General features: G+C 39.8%; 1 protein-coding gene across 7 annotated transcripts in view; it reads left to right on the top strand.

Annotated features, from left to right (window-relative positions):
- The window catches only part of PEX5L (peroxisomal biogenesis factor 5 like), a 334,455-nt gene that overhangs the window by 272,575 nt on the left and 43,041 nt on the right, over positions 1-18,839 (top strand). For all 7 annotated transcript variants that reach the window (XM_059687108.1, XM_059687109.1, XM_059687106.1 and 4 more), the window contains one exon: positions 8,328-8,423. In XM_059687108.1, the coding sequence (XP_059543091.1) occupies positions 8,328-8,423 (96 nt within the window). The remainder of the gene's footprint in view (positions 1-8,327; positions 8,424-18,839) is intronic.

Raw genomic sequence — 18,839 nt, 5'->3', positions numbered from 1 at the left:
GGGGCAGAGCCAGCAATCAGAGGGGTCTGGGGGTCCCCTGCCCAGGCCTGATGCCTGGGCCAGAGGCATCAGGCCTGGGCTGGGGGCAGAACCAGTGATGGGGGGAAATGAGGGTACCCTGCCCAGACCTGACACCTCTGTCAGAGGCGTCAGGCCTGGGCAAGGGGCCGATCCTGCGATTGGAGGGTGATGGGGGTCAACGCCTGAGGGCTCCCAGTATGTGAGAGGGGGCAGGCTGGGCTGAGGGACACTCCCCCCCACACACACACACCCAGTGCACAAATTTCGTGCACCGGGCTCCTAGTATACATTATATATATATATTTGACTGACAAATGTGTTAATGATGTCAGTCATTAACTGTGTACTTAGCACTTTTTTCTTTTTCTACCATTTACTGTCCCATGACTTTGCAATACAAACTCTGTACTACTCCATTATTAGCACTATTGATGTAGCAGAGTACAAAGAAGAGGAAGTTACATCTCATGTGTTCGTTTTCCTCTCTGCCTGTGGAACAAGGTACTTACACATCAGGATCCTGATTGCCATGTTCAAATACATTTCAGGGAAGGAATAAATAATTAGAGGAGTAGCAGCAATAGTCATAGTAAAAACCACCATCTGTGGACTTTACTATGTGCTTTTCATGTTTTACATCTAATATGGAGATAATCCTGTGAATTATTATTGGCCTCACTTTAAAGATCCATCAAAGGGTATCAGTGAAATAAAAGTTCTTTTCCAACTAATCACTGGTGGGAGTGGGTGGGAATAGGACCTGCCTGTCTACCGCTTGACTCTCAACTACAGTGTAACTGGCTTGTCTCTAACTAGTTACCACCTACAATCTTTTCAAATTCATTCTAGCACTTTTCAAGGGTACAGCTGGGGTCTAAAAACCACAAAGATCTCTTAAGAAATGTGTCTACATTCATGCACTCTGCAATTTAGTTGAAAATAAAATGGGTGGAGTGAAATAAGCCAGAAATTTTTTCTTGAGTTTATTAGATAAGATGTTGAAACTAAAAGGATAAATATAATGTCTGAGGTGAAGTAAAGGGATAATTATGATAATAGAAAATAATATTGAATGTATGCTAAGTACATATATTAGCTCATTTGATCCAGAAAAAAATGGCTCTATGAGTTAATGTATTAGCCTTATTTTATAGGTGGGGAAATTAAGGCACAGTAAGATTAAGAAAAGTGTCTATGCACTCACAGTTAGTAAGTTAGGGAGAGAAGAAGGACAGGGAGAGAGACAAAATAGAAGGCCCCTGGCACCCTTCCCAGGCCACTAATAGCACCCCCTACAGACACCTCATCCTCCGTAAGAGGCGATGGACATTACTGCCCCCAGAACTCTCCTGGGAAACAAGTCAACTAACCTCCAGAGCAAACACCCCTGGGAAGCTTAATGAATCCTAAGTGTAGCATGAAAATGTATTTTCTTCCTCTGTGTTCATTCTAAATGTATCTTTTGAAAAAGCAAATTGATAGCATTTATTAGAGAAACATTTCTTGATAAATGCATTAGAAATTTAGACCTGACTAAAGTAATTGGTACTGTTTCAAGAACTAGAATCCTTGGAACAATGAATAGGCACGAGAACGTTTGTTTCAGCAGCAGAGGGAGGCTTGGCACAGGTGGGCTGCTCCGCAGGGTGGGAGGGGCGGGAGATCACTGGGGTCCCGGTTGCCCATGGAGCCCATGCATGCATCTTATTATTAATCTACTTTGATTAATCTACTTTGAATAGAAGACAAAAGTATGTTTTTGCTGTCAGAAGCATACTGTTCTTAAATGTATGATCTCTTTACATAGATAAAATGATGAAGGTAGTATAAAAACTCAAAACTGACTTGCAAGCTAGTCAGGTAAATAGTTTCAGCTCAGTCAGGTAAATAGTTTCTGTCCACTATCACTCAGATGGTTCACAGGAAAATACAGAGAATCCTTTCTTCTCTCTCAGGCCAACATAAAGTATTGTAGGCTCAATAGGCAAGCAGCTATTTGCAAGCCACATTTTAAAAAATCATATTTCAGAATTAAAAAATGGAAGTTCACAGTGAGAAGAATTCATATGTTGGCTTATTTTCTTATCAAGATGGGAGAAGGAAAGACATGGTCCAGTCTCCTCCAAATAGTGTTTTGAGTACAGTAATCAGAGTGGCAAGAGATGATAATAAATTACATAATCTCTATATATTTAAGAATAGTTTTTGACACTTAAACTGTGTAATTAGTATTCCCTGGAGTTACATGTTTAAAGAAATCATGTGATCTGAAAAATTAGAAAGCATTTGAAGAATTGAAGAAAAACACAGAAAGTAATGGTGTAAAATTAGCTTTTTCCATAAATGGGTTGAAGTAGTGATGAGGCAAAAAAAAAAAGAATCCAACTTCCGCTCTTGAGTGGTGGCTCAAGCATTTCTTCTCCTGGACACTGGCAGGAGAGCTTGGAACAGGCTCCTGCCAACCTAAGTTGGACTTCAGGAGACTGTGTGGCCGCCAGGCTCTTTAGTACTTAGTCACAAGCGTGTAACAATCTGATTTTGCTGACTTTGGCACCGCAAATGGTTCCTTCTACATAGTTATAATTCCATCCAGTTGGTAGTGTCCCAAAACAAAACAATACAATCTTTGAGATGTAAGGGCAGATATGTTGTCTGCATTTTTAAAGGAGTGATGCCAAAGGAAGTGCATGTAATAGCTGTCATATTCTACACTTCCTGTGTGGAATGGGAAATATTTTGAATCTGTTCTTTGAAATACTTACAATAATATTGAAAACTAATATCCCCATTTTTCAGATGAGTGATACATCTGAGAGAGCAGTCATTTTCCCCAGGTGACACAACCAAGGAGGAGAGGAGCCAGCACTGGGTTCATACCCATCCGCTTCTAAAGCCCTTGTTTTTAACCACACACAACCTCGAGTCAGCCACATCAGCTTATCCACACGAGACAACTCCCAAACCATCTATTTCCATTCTCATTGCAAGCTGGTTACTACTTTTACAGGGCTCATATGAGTTAACGGATTTTTAAAGAATATTTGTCACTTTCTTCCAGAAACATTTTAAGATAAATTAGGATTGTCATCTGATCTGAAGCTAAACACAAGTTTGTGCTGCCCCCTGCCAAATTCATTCTCAAGCTCTTACTCTTAATGGCTTCCATTTTATCCCATACAGTAAATGGGGCTGAATGTCTACTATTTATAAAGAGACAGCGAGGCAGTGAAAAAATTAGAAAGAGTGTTCTGACTATAAGAAGTGTCAAGACCATTATGTCTAATAGAAAGAGTTAGGTAGAATACTATAAATGTAGTTTTGCTTGTTGGAAGACAGGACAGGAGCCACACGCACATTTCCTGTCCCTCCTGGACATACACAGGTGAGCTACCAATGAGGAAGGAAGTGAGCAAAGATGGGAGAGAAAAAGAAAAGAAAGGCAAGGATGGGCAGGAAGGCCAGAAGGAAGGAAAGAAAGCTGAAAGATCATTTTCATCCCAGTAGGAAACCTGTACACAGTAGGTATTCAACAAAGACTTGTTGACGTAAAAAAAAATAAGAGAATGCTAGCAAAAAGCAAGAATAATAAATGCTTGTCAAATTTAATAATTTATAAGTTGTGGCTAATGGTTAAAGGGTAGAGAAAATAAAAAGACAAAATTTAATTCTTGATCCTTTTGAAGCTAGTTTCAAAATTACTTTTCAGTTATTGGTGGTAATAGACTGTCTGTTTCTTTTTGAAGTCAGCACTGATTTGCCTTGATGTTCTACAACATAGAACTTCATAGTCAGAGGGAGAGAGGAGCCATATGCTCCCTCTTTGCACAAAGCTCTGGGAATTTGCTCTTTACACTTAAGGTAGAGCTTTTTGTGTGCCTTTGATGATAAATGTCTGCTGACTGATTCAGGGGAAAAAAATCTGAGCATCTCAATGAAGCAAGTGTTTAAATGATCTGATGTACTGTAAGAATCCAAGTAGTCTTCGTTAACCACTGAACAAAAGCGCTCTAGGCACAGATATTTTTTAATATGTATTTCTAAAGGCACACCTGATAAGCACTAACAAGAAAGATGATAACAAAAGCCACGTTTTATTGAGCACTTATGTACTGATTCTTTTGTGTGTGTATTTACATGAATTATTGTACTAATTTTTTAAAATATTTTTTATTGATTTCAGAGAGGAAGGTAGAGGGGGAGAGAGACAGAAACATCAATGATGAGAGAGAATCTGATCAGCTGCCTCTTCCACGCCCCCTACTGGGGACCGAGCCTGCAACCTGGCATGTGCCCTGGACCAGAATCAAACCCAGGACCCTTTAGTCTGCAGGCCAACGCTCTATCCACTGAGCCAAACCAACTAGGGCTGTACTAATTCTTATGTGGATTCTATAGGTGAATATACACTTTGCAGATGAGAATACTGAGGATTCTAGAGATTAATTGGTCCAATGTCACCAATTCGTAATAAATGGATTTGGCCCCAGTCAGTCTCACTCCAGAGATTATGCTTTTCACGATTGTTATAGTGCAGTGATGGCGAACCTAAATCATTTTTTTGGTTGATTTTTCTTTGCTAAATGGCATTTAAATATATAAAATAAACATCAAAAATATAAGTCTTTGTTTTACTATGGTTGCAAATATCAAAAAATTTCTATAGGTGACACGGCACCAGAGTTAAGTTAGGGTTTTTCAAAATGCTGACATGCCGAGCTCAAAAGGTTCACCATCACTGTATAGTGTCACCCACGGTCTGCTAGTGGTTATATTCTTCTCTTCTACAGTTAAGCAGATCCCTTTTCTCCTTCCATTCCCTTTGAAAAGATGCTGAGCTCTTTTAAAGTGTATTTTGGTGGGAGACCTTTGGTAATAACGTACAGGTAATTTATGAGAAGCTATAATGAATGGCTTTGCGATTAGCCAACAAAGTTATGCTAGGACAACCACAGCCACAAGCACATTCATTTTCAAATCATAATTTTGATCACAATTATAATTTTTAATAATGAAAATAAAGCATAATATTCTCTTTAAAGAGATTAATTTCTTTCTTTTTTCCCTTCACCTGGTGCTTATCATTCAGAACAATCAACAGCTAAAGGAACTAAATGCCTTCTTCTTTAGAGAGTGTAATGCCCTAAAATCCAATTAGCTTAAAGCAATTAAAATGCTGTTTTTAGAGCCAACGCCCCTCCAGGAGGTTGCTGTAACTGTGGAGTATTGTTCAAAATCATGCGAAGAAGAAAAGAAATGCCTGTGTCAAAGTACATTTCTGAACAACAGAGCTCCACCTACACGCACATCATATCAGTGTTTAGACCAGAAAATGTCATGATGTGGTCCCTGCACCAACCTGCCCAGCATCACCTGGGACCTTGTTAGAAATGCAGATTCTGGGGCTTCCCCCACCTACTGAGTCAGAAACCCTGGGGTGGGCTTCCCCCACCTACTGAGTCAGAAACCCTGGGGTGGGCTTCCCCCACCTACTGAGTCAGAAACCCTGGGGTGGGCTTCCCCCACCTACTGAGTCAGAAACCCTGGGGTGGGCTTCCCCCACCTACTGAGTCAGAAACCCTCAGGGCGGTGCATAGCCACCTGCATTGAACCAGACTTTTAGGTGATCCTAATGCCCACTAAAGCTTGGGAACTACTGATACAGGGAAATACTCTGCTACCAAAACAGCTGCAACTGAAACTTATAGGTGTAATAGCCTTGTTTATCATTCCTCTTGGTAAATACTAAGCGATTTACAAGCATTACTTACATATGTTTTCCCACATCACAGGTTTGCCTATAATCTTTAGTTGCCTACTAATCTCAGCTTGAAAACTGCCTCTGTTTACATTCAGTATTTACCTATAGTTTATAATGTTTATCTCGTGCTTGTCTGGCCAAAATAGATGGCTTTACCATGTGAAGTAGATAACATTTGTTTAATAATATTCCAAAGCCTTTCTAACACTGTGGGAAACAGCTCTTGTAAATAGCCATTGTACTGTCAAAACAACATTCCATTTGCTCAGTGAGAATCTATTTATATTTGCTGTTTTAAGTGATAATGAGAATGTGAACTGTAAGTCTAGGCTCCTGAGAGAGGTGCTCCTCTTCTCCCTCATGTGTGGCTCCCTTTGCATCTGTGACTCATAATCCACTTGCGTCATGAAGCATCGATGAAGGGAAGCCGGTGACAGTAATGGAGCCCTGTTAGGTCAGCTTCACAGGACAGACAGATTGTGTTTCACCAGAGAAAAGTGCCTCTAATGAGAGGAGGTGGCTTGGGACAAAAATATTGGTGCTTTCTTTTTCTTCTCCTAATGCCATTCATGGCTCATCCATGACATCATTATAAAAATGCACAAAGTTCGTGTTTGACTATGGATCCACAGTTTAAAATTCACTCGTTTGTTTATTTCATTGATGAGGGAACCGGCAGGAAGACGAGAGAGTTGGTTCTAAAGCAAAGGATTGAGGGACAGAGACTTACATAACCAGTTGGGAAAGGAGGGCCAAAAGGAGTTTGCCAAGTTAGATGGAAAGTGCTGAGTGAAGAACAGTTGTGCTATAGAACAGTGGTTTTCAAACATGACTGCTTTTCAGAATCACCAGAGGAGTTTTTCCAACTTTTAATGCCCAGGCCCAGCCCCAGAGATTCTATTTCATTGGTCTGGGGTGGGACCCAGGCCTGTGCAGTGATTCCCGTAGAAGCTGGGGTTGAGCATTCCTGCAAGACAGCAATCTAACACATGGCCAAGGAGCCTCGCTGCCCAGATAGAAGAGGGGCAGATACTTCATGCCACAAGCCTGTCTCCTCCTATTCCCCAGGGCCCGGCTGCCTTATCAGTGCATCCCTCACCCTGCCATCCATCCTTCCACAGGCATCCTTGGGGCACGAATCACTTGTCAGGCCCTGAGCTTGGGATGGGGCAGTACAAAAGTTTCCAGACTCACTCTTACCTGCATGGATCCTACAGTAGAGTCAGAAGGTAGACAAGAAAACAAGTAATTAAATGGAGAAAATTTGGAAATATCCTGATTACTCCTGGAGAGAGTCCCGAACAAACTACAGTACATGATACTTACTAGCACTAGGAAATCCCTGGGAAGAGAGAGGTTGATTGACACGTACAAATTGTGGAGACTCTCCAAGATATATTGCTAAGTAGAAAAAAGTAAGCTTCAGAATAGCGTATCATTTATGTTTAAAAATTTTGAAACACATCATGATGTTCCATCAGTGCATAAATATATATGTAACTGCAAAGAAACGTCTAGAGGTGCACCTCTTATTTTCCATAATTAATTTTTTTTTTCAAAAAGAAAGTATTCATTATTTGTCAAATTTAAAATTAGTACCATTTTTAAAAATTCCAGCAGACTCTTTGGGGCGGGGGGGGGGGGGGTCTTCTGGAAATATTTTCATTTAACTAAGCCATGTAGCACTTGCCTGTTAATTGTGACAAAGCAGTTGGTGCTATCAGACATGATTTTATCTAAGTGACTATTATTTAACAGAGAGCAATGTCCTAAGGAAATGGGGCATTAGACAGATGTGCCAGTAGAGGAAAGGCAATGGGAAAAGAATCCAGAATGAGGACTTGGCTGCATATTTAAAGAGAAAGACCCAGCTGCCAGCTTTCATCTCTGCAGCTCCCACAGTTTTTCCTGAGGCTCGTCCTTCTAACCAGCTGGAAGCTTGAATATCAGCTAGTCTAGTCTTCCAGTGGAGATTCTCCATTCTAGCTGCATGTTAGAATCATATGGGAGACTTACAAAAAGATTAATGCCTGGCACCAAGACCAATTAAAGTTAAGCCTTCGGGAGGTTGGGCCTGGGTGTTGGTTTTAGTATGACCAGACCTAAGACCCTGTGAGAAGAATCATGCATGCCTGGCCAGCTTGGCTCAATGGTTGAGCATCGACCTATGTGAATCAGAGGGCCAGGTTCGATTCCTGGTCAGGGCACGTGCCTGGGTTGAGGGCTCGATCCCCAGTGTGGGGCATGCAGGAGGCAGCCAATCAATGATTCTCTCTCATCATTAATGTTTCTGTCTCTCTCTCCCTCTTCCTTCCTCTCTGAATCAATGAAAATATATACAAGTATATATTTTTTAAAAAGAATCATGCTTGCGTGCTCACACACATTTTGGCACCATCCCAGTTTGGGCAACATCATGCTTGCAAAGTACACCAAAATCCGTTGCAGTGCTGCCAAACTCTAGGGGAATATGGAAAAAGGAAAAGCATTTGTACTTTTGTGCTATGTGATTCCAATATTATAACACCATGTGTTTGGTTCATTTCAGGCTCGACTGACCAAAGAACAGCGCTGGGGAAGTGCATTACTCTCCAGAAACCACTCCTTAGAAGAGGAATTTGAAAGAGCAAAAGCAGCAGTGGAGGTAACTTTTAAAAAATTGCTTTTATTTCGTGTTTCTGAGAGTGGAATTCAAAAGCTCAAAATTCAGCAGGGTACACCTGAAATGGGTCTTACTTTATAGACATGAAATAACCATGATTATGATTATCAGAATGAAACCTGTTACGAGAGTGCTTTGGACTTCCTACCAGGAGTGACTAATAGATGTCACCTCTTATGCCAATTGTGATAGATTAGCAGTGACTGGCTGGAGTCCTGGGTCAGAAAGAACGCTGAGCCTCATCTGGGTTCTATGATGGATCTCTGCTATGCATTTTCTATGCCTTTCTCTGTGAGGCCAAGATTCATGCCTGGCATTTTCATCTCTCTAGCATCTACACAATGTCTGAAACATAGAAGGTGTCGCTGCCCCAGAAATATTATACATTTCCCTAACTGAAAAGGTATGGCTGTGATATTACAGCCAATGGAAGGCCTATCTTGACTCAAGCCATCATTTTTTACTGTTAAGCATATCCAAAACAAATGGCAAGATTTCATTCTTTTTTATGGCCCAGTAATATTCCATTGTGTATATATACCACATCTTCTTTATCCAGTCATCTATCGATGAACACTTAGGTTGTTTCCATATCTTGGCTATTGAAAATAATGCTGCAATGAACATAGGGATGCATATATCTTTTTAAAAACTAAGTTCACGAATAAACAGTAAAACACTCAAAGATACAGATAACAAACTGATGGCTGCCAGGTGGGAGGGATAGGTAGAAAGATGAAGGGATTAAGAAGTACATATTGGCAGTTACATCATAGTCACAAGTTATAAAGTACAGCATAGGAAATATAGTCAATAATATTGTAATAACGATGTATGGTGTCTGGTGGGTACTAGAGATATGGGGGGTCACTTTGTAAGTTATATAAATGTCTAACTATTATGCTGTACAGCTGAAACTAATATAATATTGAATGTCAACTGTAATTGAAAAGTAAAAAAAAAAAATTTTTTTAAAGAATATGCCAAACAATAACAATGTTGATATAGTAAGTAAAATGAGATACTTAATTCGAACATGAATTTTCTTTTTTTTAAGATATATTTTATTGATTTTTTTTTTTACAGAGAGGACGGGAGAGTGAGAGAGAGTTAGAAACATTGATGAGCGAGAAAACATAGATCAGCTGCCTCCTGTAAACCCCCTCCCCCCCCCGGGGATGTGCCTGCAACCAAGTTACATGCCCTTGACCGGAATCGAACCTGGAACCCTTCAGTCCACAGGCCAACACTCTATCCACTGAGCCAAACCGGTTAGGGCTCGAACATGAATTTTCTTATTTAGCCTTCTAATGAGGAGGAAAGAAAGAACGGAGAGAGAGGAAGGAAGAAGGGAAGGAGGAAGGGAAGCCAAAAAGGACAATCTTTGCTGTTTTTTATCCATTTTCTTTCTGGTCAGAATCACAAAGAGTACACCATAGATGCCATCTGTGGTGCTCATCAGAGCTGTGCTAGATTGCTATGTGAGAGTGGCTCTCACCGAACCCAAGCAGGAACTTGTCAGGATCTCCATTTACGCTACTGATATGAAGACTTGAAAACTGAAAGTATTCCTGTAATATGGTTCATTTATGTGGCTGTCTCACCACTAGAATTTGGATGAAATTATTGTACTATGAACAGTCTTTCAGTAACTCCATACTTGAAGTGCAGTTAAATCATATTTCTAATTTAATAGTAAAAGGATTCTTTATATTCTAGAAAATAATTCCAGCCATAATCTCATATCATCATTCAGAAACCCAATAAGAGAACACTTTTTATCTGATCACAATACAATTTACCCAAATTTCTTTTTTTTAATTTTAGCCTTTTTTACTTTAAAAAATTAATGCATTTTAGATCTCTTGAATGTGATCAACTGATATATTTGATTGAGATCCGCTGAGACCACATTGTCTAACTGCATGGAGCCTATAGCTCAATTTATTTTAAATGTAGATTTTTTTCAGACTTAAGAACTCATTTAAATTTATCTTTGAACTACTGTGTGTAGCACACTGAATTAGTATTAAAAAGATTATTTAAAACCATAGCATTTGGGTCAGCAAAGACAGAATTGATAAGATCCCATTTAGAATGAGAAAGACAATGGGTTCACACTCAAAAGGCTTCATTTCAAAGTAACAAATCAATAAGACAAAAATTATCCATCTATCTATGTGTGCGATATATAGATATAGATATATATTGATATAGAGATATATACTCACAAAATCATTTCATTTAGTTTTGGTAAAGACCTTAGAAGTTATTTATTCCAACCAGGCACACAAAATATATTTTTCCTACTCAAGCATACTTGACAAATTATTCATTCAAGCATAATCTGTTTCTACTTGAACACTTCTAATTAGGAGCACCTCACTTCTTTTCAAGAAAACCTATTTTAGTTTTGGATAGCCCTACCTATAAAAAAGCTCTTCCCTGGTCTGGCCAGCATGGCTCAGTGGTTGAACATCGATCTATGAACCAGGAGGTCACGGTTCAATTCCCAGTCAGGGCACTTGCCAGGTTGTGGGCTCGATCCCCTGTTTCGGGGATATAAGAGGCAGCTGGTCGATAATTCTCTCTCATCATTAATGTTTCTCTCTCTCTCCTCTCCCTTGCTCTCTGAAATCAATAAAAATATATTTAAAAAAGAAAAAAGCTCTTCCCTGTATTATGCTGAAATTGGCCTATGACAACTCCCAGTGTTGCTTAGTCTTGGCTTTGCCCTCTCCAGAACAAGGCAGAATGAGCTGAATCCCTTCTCTACATGACACTCACCTCATTCCTTGTAGACTTATCTTTTCCTGGCTTCTCTTAGTTATTATTTCAACTTCTCTCTAATAGCTTCATCTCATCAATAGTATAGGCCTCAGTCCCCACACCTGTATAGTCCTTTCCAGCTACGAAATCCTAAGAGGCTGTAAGTTACTTCAAGTAGTCATTCATTCAACAAACATTACTGGCTGTCTACCTGTGCTGACTGCTGTAAGCATAAAGAAAGTGTGTGTTTAAATGCTAACACTAGTATACTTGGATGGCTAGATTTGGATTTTATTCCGTCTCTTAGTTTATCTGTATTTTCCAAACGTTCCATCATAAACATGCATTATGTTGGTAACCAAGGAAAACGTGGTAAGTTATAGATGTTAGAGAGGGATATAAGATGCTTAAGAGAACGACAAGTGCCCCATTCTTCATTTCAAGGCCAACACAGAATGGTGTCACAGACCAGATTCATCAGACAGGCAGTTCCAAACACTAGTTAAGACCCAGAGGAAAATCATTTTCTAAATTGAATTTTTCCAAAGTCTCCATTTTATATTTTATATCATCTGACTTCAATATTCTTTCTCTTTCACAGTCTATTCCATTAAGTGCTATTTTTTAAATTCCATTGATGTCTTTTTTGTCACCATCCTGCCTAAGAACCCAGCAGCTCCTGCTTCTCCTCAACCCCCTCACAAGCCCCAGAGGTGCCGGTGCCCTCCTTTGCCTCTTGCACAACAACCTCACTGCCCTCTGTTTCCACTCTGTCCTTCCTCTGCAGGGAGCACTCCCCCCAGATCCTCAGGGGGCAGGTTCCTTCCTGTCATACACGTTGCAGCCGGAGTGTCAGGGCCTCAGGAAAGCTGAGCCTGCCCGCCCAGTTGCTACCACAACATCTAGAGTCTTGTTTTTCTCCTCATATTTATCACAGGGTTTTTTCTTGTTTATCTTTATTTGTGTGTCTGTTTGTTATCTGTCTTTTCTGCTTTAAAATGTAACTCCCAGCCAAAACCGGTTTGGCTCAGTGGATAGAGCGTCGGCCTGCGGACTGAAGGGTCCCAGGTTCGATTCCGGTCAAGGGCATGTGCCTGGGTTGCGGGCACATCTCCAGTGGGGAATGTGCAGGAGGCAGCTGATCGATGTTTCTCTCTCATCGATATTTCTGACTCTCTATCTCTCTCCCTTCCTCTCTGTAAAAAAAAAATCAATAAAATATATTTTAAAAAATAAATAAAATAAAATAAAATAAAATGTAACTCCCGTGAGAAAAGGATCCTGGTCCGATATTTACCACTGTACCTCAATATCTAAGACACCTAGAAAGTATTTAGTAAATATTTGTTGAATTAATGGATAGATAGCTGATTATTCATCCCCTAATTCGGGCCATTCTGTCTATCTACCGTTGCATATAAAGTGCCATATCACCTCCTACTATAATGGAATATCTGCATTTTCATAGCTAATGTAAACAAACGATTCTGTCTAAGGCATACCGGTTTCTACCAGGGACTGTGCCTCTGTGGTCTCAACCTCAATGTCAGCCGGCGAGACACACCTACAAGGATGCAGGTGGCACCAACCAGTCTTGCCATAAAGTAACATTGGGCATGTCTTGTATTTTACATGGTACACATGAGTTTTTACTTTTACTAAGTAACACCTGACAACATGTCATTCAACTAATGTTTGGGCTAAAATGTCCTAAAATACAGTATCTTCTACTGGAGAAAAGACAGCCAACTCCACAGGCCAATTGATTGCATATCTTAAATGACCTGGGGACTGTTTATGTACAAAGGCTGACATTGCTCGAGCTCAAGTTGAGCTATGGATCTAGTGAGGACTTGTATGGGTGAGGCATTTTGCCTCCATATCTCACATTTTATTGAAAAAATCACTGCAAATTTATCCCTGCCTAAAGTATTGTAATTTTAGAAAAGAAAAAAACAAAACACAAAAATTCCTGTTCATTCTTCCCGGAACAAGAATGGAGAGGAGATTCCTTGGGGACTTTCCTCCCAGCCAGCAGCTCAAGTGCACCGTCAGCTACAAAGTGTTCCTAAGAAGGACGCCCAGGGAGGCACAGGCGTGGGAAGCAGGAAAGGAGCCTGAAGCTGCCTCCCAGAAAGGGAGATCCCTAGTGAGATCTGGCATCTGCAGAGGAGGGAGAAGGTCACGCAGGCAGCTGGCAAGCCTGCAACCACACGTCAGAAACACTTCCTTTGTCACCCATTAGCGGGGAGGGAAAGAGCCAGTCGGCATCTAATATTGAGTTTAGCTAGTTAGTCTGGCCAGGAGCCTCACCTTCAAATTCATCAGACATGTTTAAGCTTCTTCTGTGGGCCAGGCACTGCAGGGTGCTAGGAATAGAACATTGAATAAGACCTTCTCTGCCCTTACAGAGCTAGAAGAATCACAGGTGTAAGCATCTCAGGGGACAACTCAAATATAGCTCATCGCGTGGCATGGTTATTATGGGTTTACATGTCTGTCTCCACACTAGACTTTGACCTCTTACAGGCAGGACTGTGTCTCAGCCTTCATTATGTTCTCAGCCCTTTGAGAGTCTGGAGCAGAGAAAGGCCCCACAAAGTTTTGCTGGATAAATAAATGAGCAAAAATAACAATTGATTCCTCTCATGCATCTATTTCATCTAAGCATCTCTTCTCTAATGGGTGCTTTAATAACATAACAAACTTACTGACTAATGGAAGATGAACTTTGGGCCCCGACCTCAAAGTCACAATTCACTTGGTTCCAATATGATGATGATGATTGTTCGCATTTTAATCAGTGTTTTTATAGCTCTACCTTTGCCCTAAGGGAGGTATTCTTGAGAGCAAATTTTGGAAAAGAATAATGGAGTATGTGAATGGGGGGAAATGAAGATGCATGGACAAAGGAAAATATAATAGTCACAGGCAAGAACAAGAGCAGGGCCTGGCCAGCGTGGCTCAATGGTTGAGTGTCGACCTATGAACTAAGAGGTCACGGTTCAATTCCTGGTCAGGGTACATGCCCAGGTTGTAGGCTCAGTCCCCAGTAGGGGGCATGCAGGAGGCAGCCAATCGATGATTCTCTCTCATCATTGATGTTTCTCTCTCTCTCTCTCTTTCTCTCTCTCTCTCTCTCTCTCTCTCTCTCTCTCTCTCTCTCTCTTTCTCTCTCCCTTCCTCTCTGAAATCCATTAAAAAAAGTTTTTTAATTAATTTTTTAAAAAGAACAAGAACAGGGAGCATATCTATAAATCCTTCTGGCTAATTAACTGAGCCTTTTAAAATCTACTAACACTTAAATTCTAGAGCTCTGAACTCTTCCCATGCCCCAGTTTTCTGTCCTTTGAACTTCAGTTGGGACATTGCTTGTAATCATTTAAAATGTCCAACAATTCTTTGATTCTCTCTTCATTATATGGAACTTAATTCTCCTCCCCTCGAGTGTGTGCCGGGCTTAGTGATTCACTTCTAATACATAGAACAAAGTGGCAGTCATGGTGTGTGACTTTACACATTAGGTCATAACGGTACTGTGGCCTCCTCCTTGCTCTCCCTCCTAAATCACTTGCTCTGGAGGAAACCCCCCTCCATGTCCTGAGGACCCCCCGCAGGTGAGGAACCCGGGCATTCTACAAATACCCAGCAAGAACCTGAGGCCTCCTGTCAACAGCACTGTCTGAAAATCACAGGCAAATTGGTAATTATTGTGTTCAAGAACATGGAGAGTGAGAGTTTAATGCTCACTACTAATTCCTTGTTCTAGAAATATGGGTGCCCTTCTTTTCTGTGTTAAGCTTAATGAGGGGATGCCGTATTCAAAACAACACAATAGCTGAACTCAGCTCTAGTGACATAAACTTAAAAATTATTCTCATATAGAAATTTTGTTTCACCTGAAGTTAGTCTCTGTATATACTGTAGATCTGATAGGCACCTCAGAAATATTAAATGATTGAAGAAAAATGGAGAAGATTCTGGGAACTGCTTTTACTATAGAATTATGTAAGAAGCTACTGACTGGGGTGCTCTCCTACCAAGAAGATTATCTGTCTCCACCAACCTTCGTATTTCCTTTTGCTTTCTAAGACAGTCTCACCTCTTTGAAGTAGGTGGAAGAGATTAATGGATTAAATGCTACTTAAATCATTCTTATTTAGAGCAAATATTCAAAAAAGATAAAATCTTCTGAAAATAAAATAAAATATTCTTTGGGAAATATCAAAGGAATCTTGAGATAGGTACAGACTTCTGTAGATAGATTACATGAAGAATTGATGTATTGTGCATCCATTGGAAAACCGGCAAAAGGTCCTTTGTTCTTGTATTTATTTCATTTCTTTTCATTTTTAACAAACAAAATTTGATTTCCAAAAGCAATATAAAGCATAGATTAGAATTATTGTACAGTGACTTTTGATAAACCCTCCTAAGAGATATAGATGAAAATATAAAATGGTATAAGGTAGTCTTTGATAAATGTATGGGTAGTTCTAGTCTTTAGTTCTGTATTCAAGTTAGAAGAGCTATCTGCCCATTTTGCTTTTTATAAAATGAAAGACTTTTTATAAAATAAAATCAAAATACTGAATAATCTTCTGATGACAAACACTAAACTGCTCATTGGCTTAGTAAATAAAACATCAAATGCACAACCATACAAAGTTCAGTGGAGAATTAGTGAACTTGTGAGCAAAGTGGCATCTTGAATTTCCCCTATTCATTGGACTAAGACATATAATGTGCCATGCAATAATGGGTACAAATTGATGTTCAATACATGAATACTTACTGATGATTAAGAAAGCAATTATTTTTTATGGAGGTAACCAGTGTCTACCTCTTCCTCCCAGATAATTAGTTGTTATCATCCTCTTAGATCTTATATTAATCAGGGTTCTCTAGAGAACCAGAACCAGTAGAATATATATATTTGGTTTGGAGATATATATTTCTTTCATCAAATTTCATCTAGTCAGCTTTCTTTATTTAACATATTGATTTTAATTTATATTAAAATTACTTGATATTATTTGAAATATACATCAACCCCTGGCAACAGCAGCTATGTTTGAGGGCTGGAAACATGAAGAGAAAGTGAGCAAAGGGCAGAGAGGTATTAAAATTATCAATACCGCCCAGCTGGCATGGCTCAGTGGTTGAGCATTGACATATGAACCAGGAGGTCACAGTTTGATTCCCAATCAAGGCATATGCCCAGGTTGTGGGCTTGATCCCCAGTGTGGAGCATGCAGGAGGCAGCCAATCAATGATTCTCTCTCATCATTAATATTTTTATCTCTCTCTCTCCCTCTCCCTTCCTGTCTGAAATAAATTTTTAAAAGATATTAAAAAAATAAAAAATGAAATAATAAAATTATCAATACTATATATGAGCCACATGCAAATAATTGGAGACAGAGTTTGATTTCCTATGAAAAGTTGAATTGTGTGGTGAAATCTGAAAATAAAATATTTAGAGGCTTATTCTATCTTAGTTACCTTGTATCCAAAGAGTAAAAATGGATTAATAAATAAATAAATAACATCAAATCAAACCCCCAAATCAAATTATTATGGTTATTAAACACCATTTGTTTGCTTCTTACATCAAAAAGCTTAGATAGTCATAGAAAAGGGATGAACAATCAAATATTCTATTTCTGTGTCCTGCACATCTCTGAAGTGAAAATGCAAATACAGGATTGACTACTTGATCTGACTACAGACCAAAAGTAGCTAGATCACTCTATCTTTAAACGTGTGACAAAAGATTTAAATAATTAAAAGTAATCTGAGTATGTTGTGTTTCTGTGATGGTAACAGGGTGTTTATTGAAGCCACTTATAGCCCCCAACGTAGAGAATACACTTGGGAAAGCTACAGTGGGAGATAACCACTTCCTTGACTAGGTCATTCCTTGTGACTCATCGGGTCTTCTAAAGACAGTCTTCCTTTTCAAAATGAGGCTTTTTTTATTCTAAAGCATTTGTTCTCTACCTATGGTGAACAGACATTGAATTGTGACCATCAAATTAAGAGTCACCTCATCAATTAGGTTTTAGATTTCACTGGTCAGGTGGCAATAATACAATTTCGTCTTTAAAATTGGAACTATTTATTTTCTTAGTGAAGTTTGATTTTATGGATTTACCAAATCACAGTGATTATTTGGACCAATAACAAAGACATAACCCATTCAAAATAATACCTTTGCACCCTTCAGGTTGCTTGGGATGGGTGAGAACACACACACATGCACACACATACACTCACACACACACACACACACACACACACACAGCCCTGTAAATTCAGGTAGAGGTTCTGGCTCATTCAGGCAAGGATCCTGAGCATGATGGAGGTGAAGTGGCCACACAAGTGGAACCTGCAGATCCCAGTCCAGTTTCCTCCAGAGTCCCTATGATGGGCGTGCAGCTGTTGGCGACACTAACTCCACAAGGCAGGCCTTTTACACTTGGGCTTTGCATCATTACTTAGGATCTACATAGTCCATCCTGAACCCATTCTGTTCTCAGGCTAATGCAGAAGTTAGGAGAGGTGGGGCCTCATGCTGTGTATCCATAGAAAAGGGGAAGAAAAGGGCAGAAAGGCCCCGCACTCCCTGGCACCATATGCACCTCTAGCTCCCTGGCTTTCCAAACAGCCTAGCACCATTCTCAAAGAGGAGAACCTAGCTTTTACAAAAATGTAAAAGTACATGTGGGCTTTGAGAAAACAGTAGAAGGAAACACAAAGGTGTCAATAATTTATCTATGGATGGTGAGATTGAGAAATTATGAAAATTATGAATTTTCATTGGCAATTTCAATGGTTTTTTAACAATTATGATGGCAATGTATTGCTTTCATAAACATAAAATAAGTTGTTTGTTTTTTTCTCTCTTCTTAATGCATGCCCTGGGTGTCAGAACAAGGTTAAGAGACGGGCTGTCATTCTCCTCTGCTGCTCACTGCCTTGGCAGGCTTGGGACATCCCTTTCCCCTTCTGGGCCTCAGTTTTTTCATCTGTAACTTGAGACCACTAGATTACATCCATGGTACCCCAACTCTGCTGTCCCTTGGAACTCCTATACCTATGTCCCACCCCCGGAGGTTGTGATTGCATTGGCCCTGGCCATGGTCTGGACCTTGGAATTTTGAAAAGACCCCCAGGTGATTCAATGTGCAGACAAGTTTGGGAACCTCTGGATTCAATGATTTTTAAGGCTCTCTTCTGCTGTGCCGGTCTATGAGTATATGATTCTTTTGCCTAGGGCTATCCCGAAGTACCAGTTCTGTTTTTAGCAATTGCTAAGAAAGAATATTCTAAAACGTTCCTAGGTGACCCATTTTGATGTCTTGCAATCATTTCAATCAGAGTACATTTTCTTTATGTCTAATCTAAATTCCTGCTGCAGCAGTTTAAGCCAGGGTGGGAAAAGGGACCATCTAGTTATGATGGGCTAGGTTGTTGAATTCCTTGCCCGAACTTATGTCACCAGCATCAGTCATTTTTCAATTCCAACTAAATTCTCTCATGACCATATCTTTACCTAACAAGTTCCTTGTCAAGGTTCTGATAGTGAGGGGGAAATGCAAGATTTCTTACCACCATATTGCCCAA

The sequence above is a fragment of the Myotis daubentonii genome, chromosome 3 (genome assembly GCF_963259705.1).
Source record: "Myotis daubentonii chromosome 3, mMyoDau2.1, whole genome shotgun sequence".
In the NCBI taxonomy this organism is placed as follows: domain Eukaryota; kingdom Metazoa; phylum Chordata; class Mammalia; order Chiroptera; family Vespertilionidae; genus Myotis; species Myotis daubentonii.
Note: the sequence above shows the minus strand (reverse complement) of the source record. Positions and strands in the feature narration are given on the sequence as shown.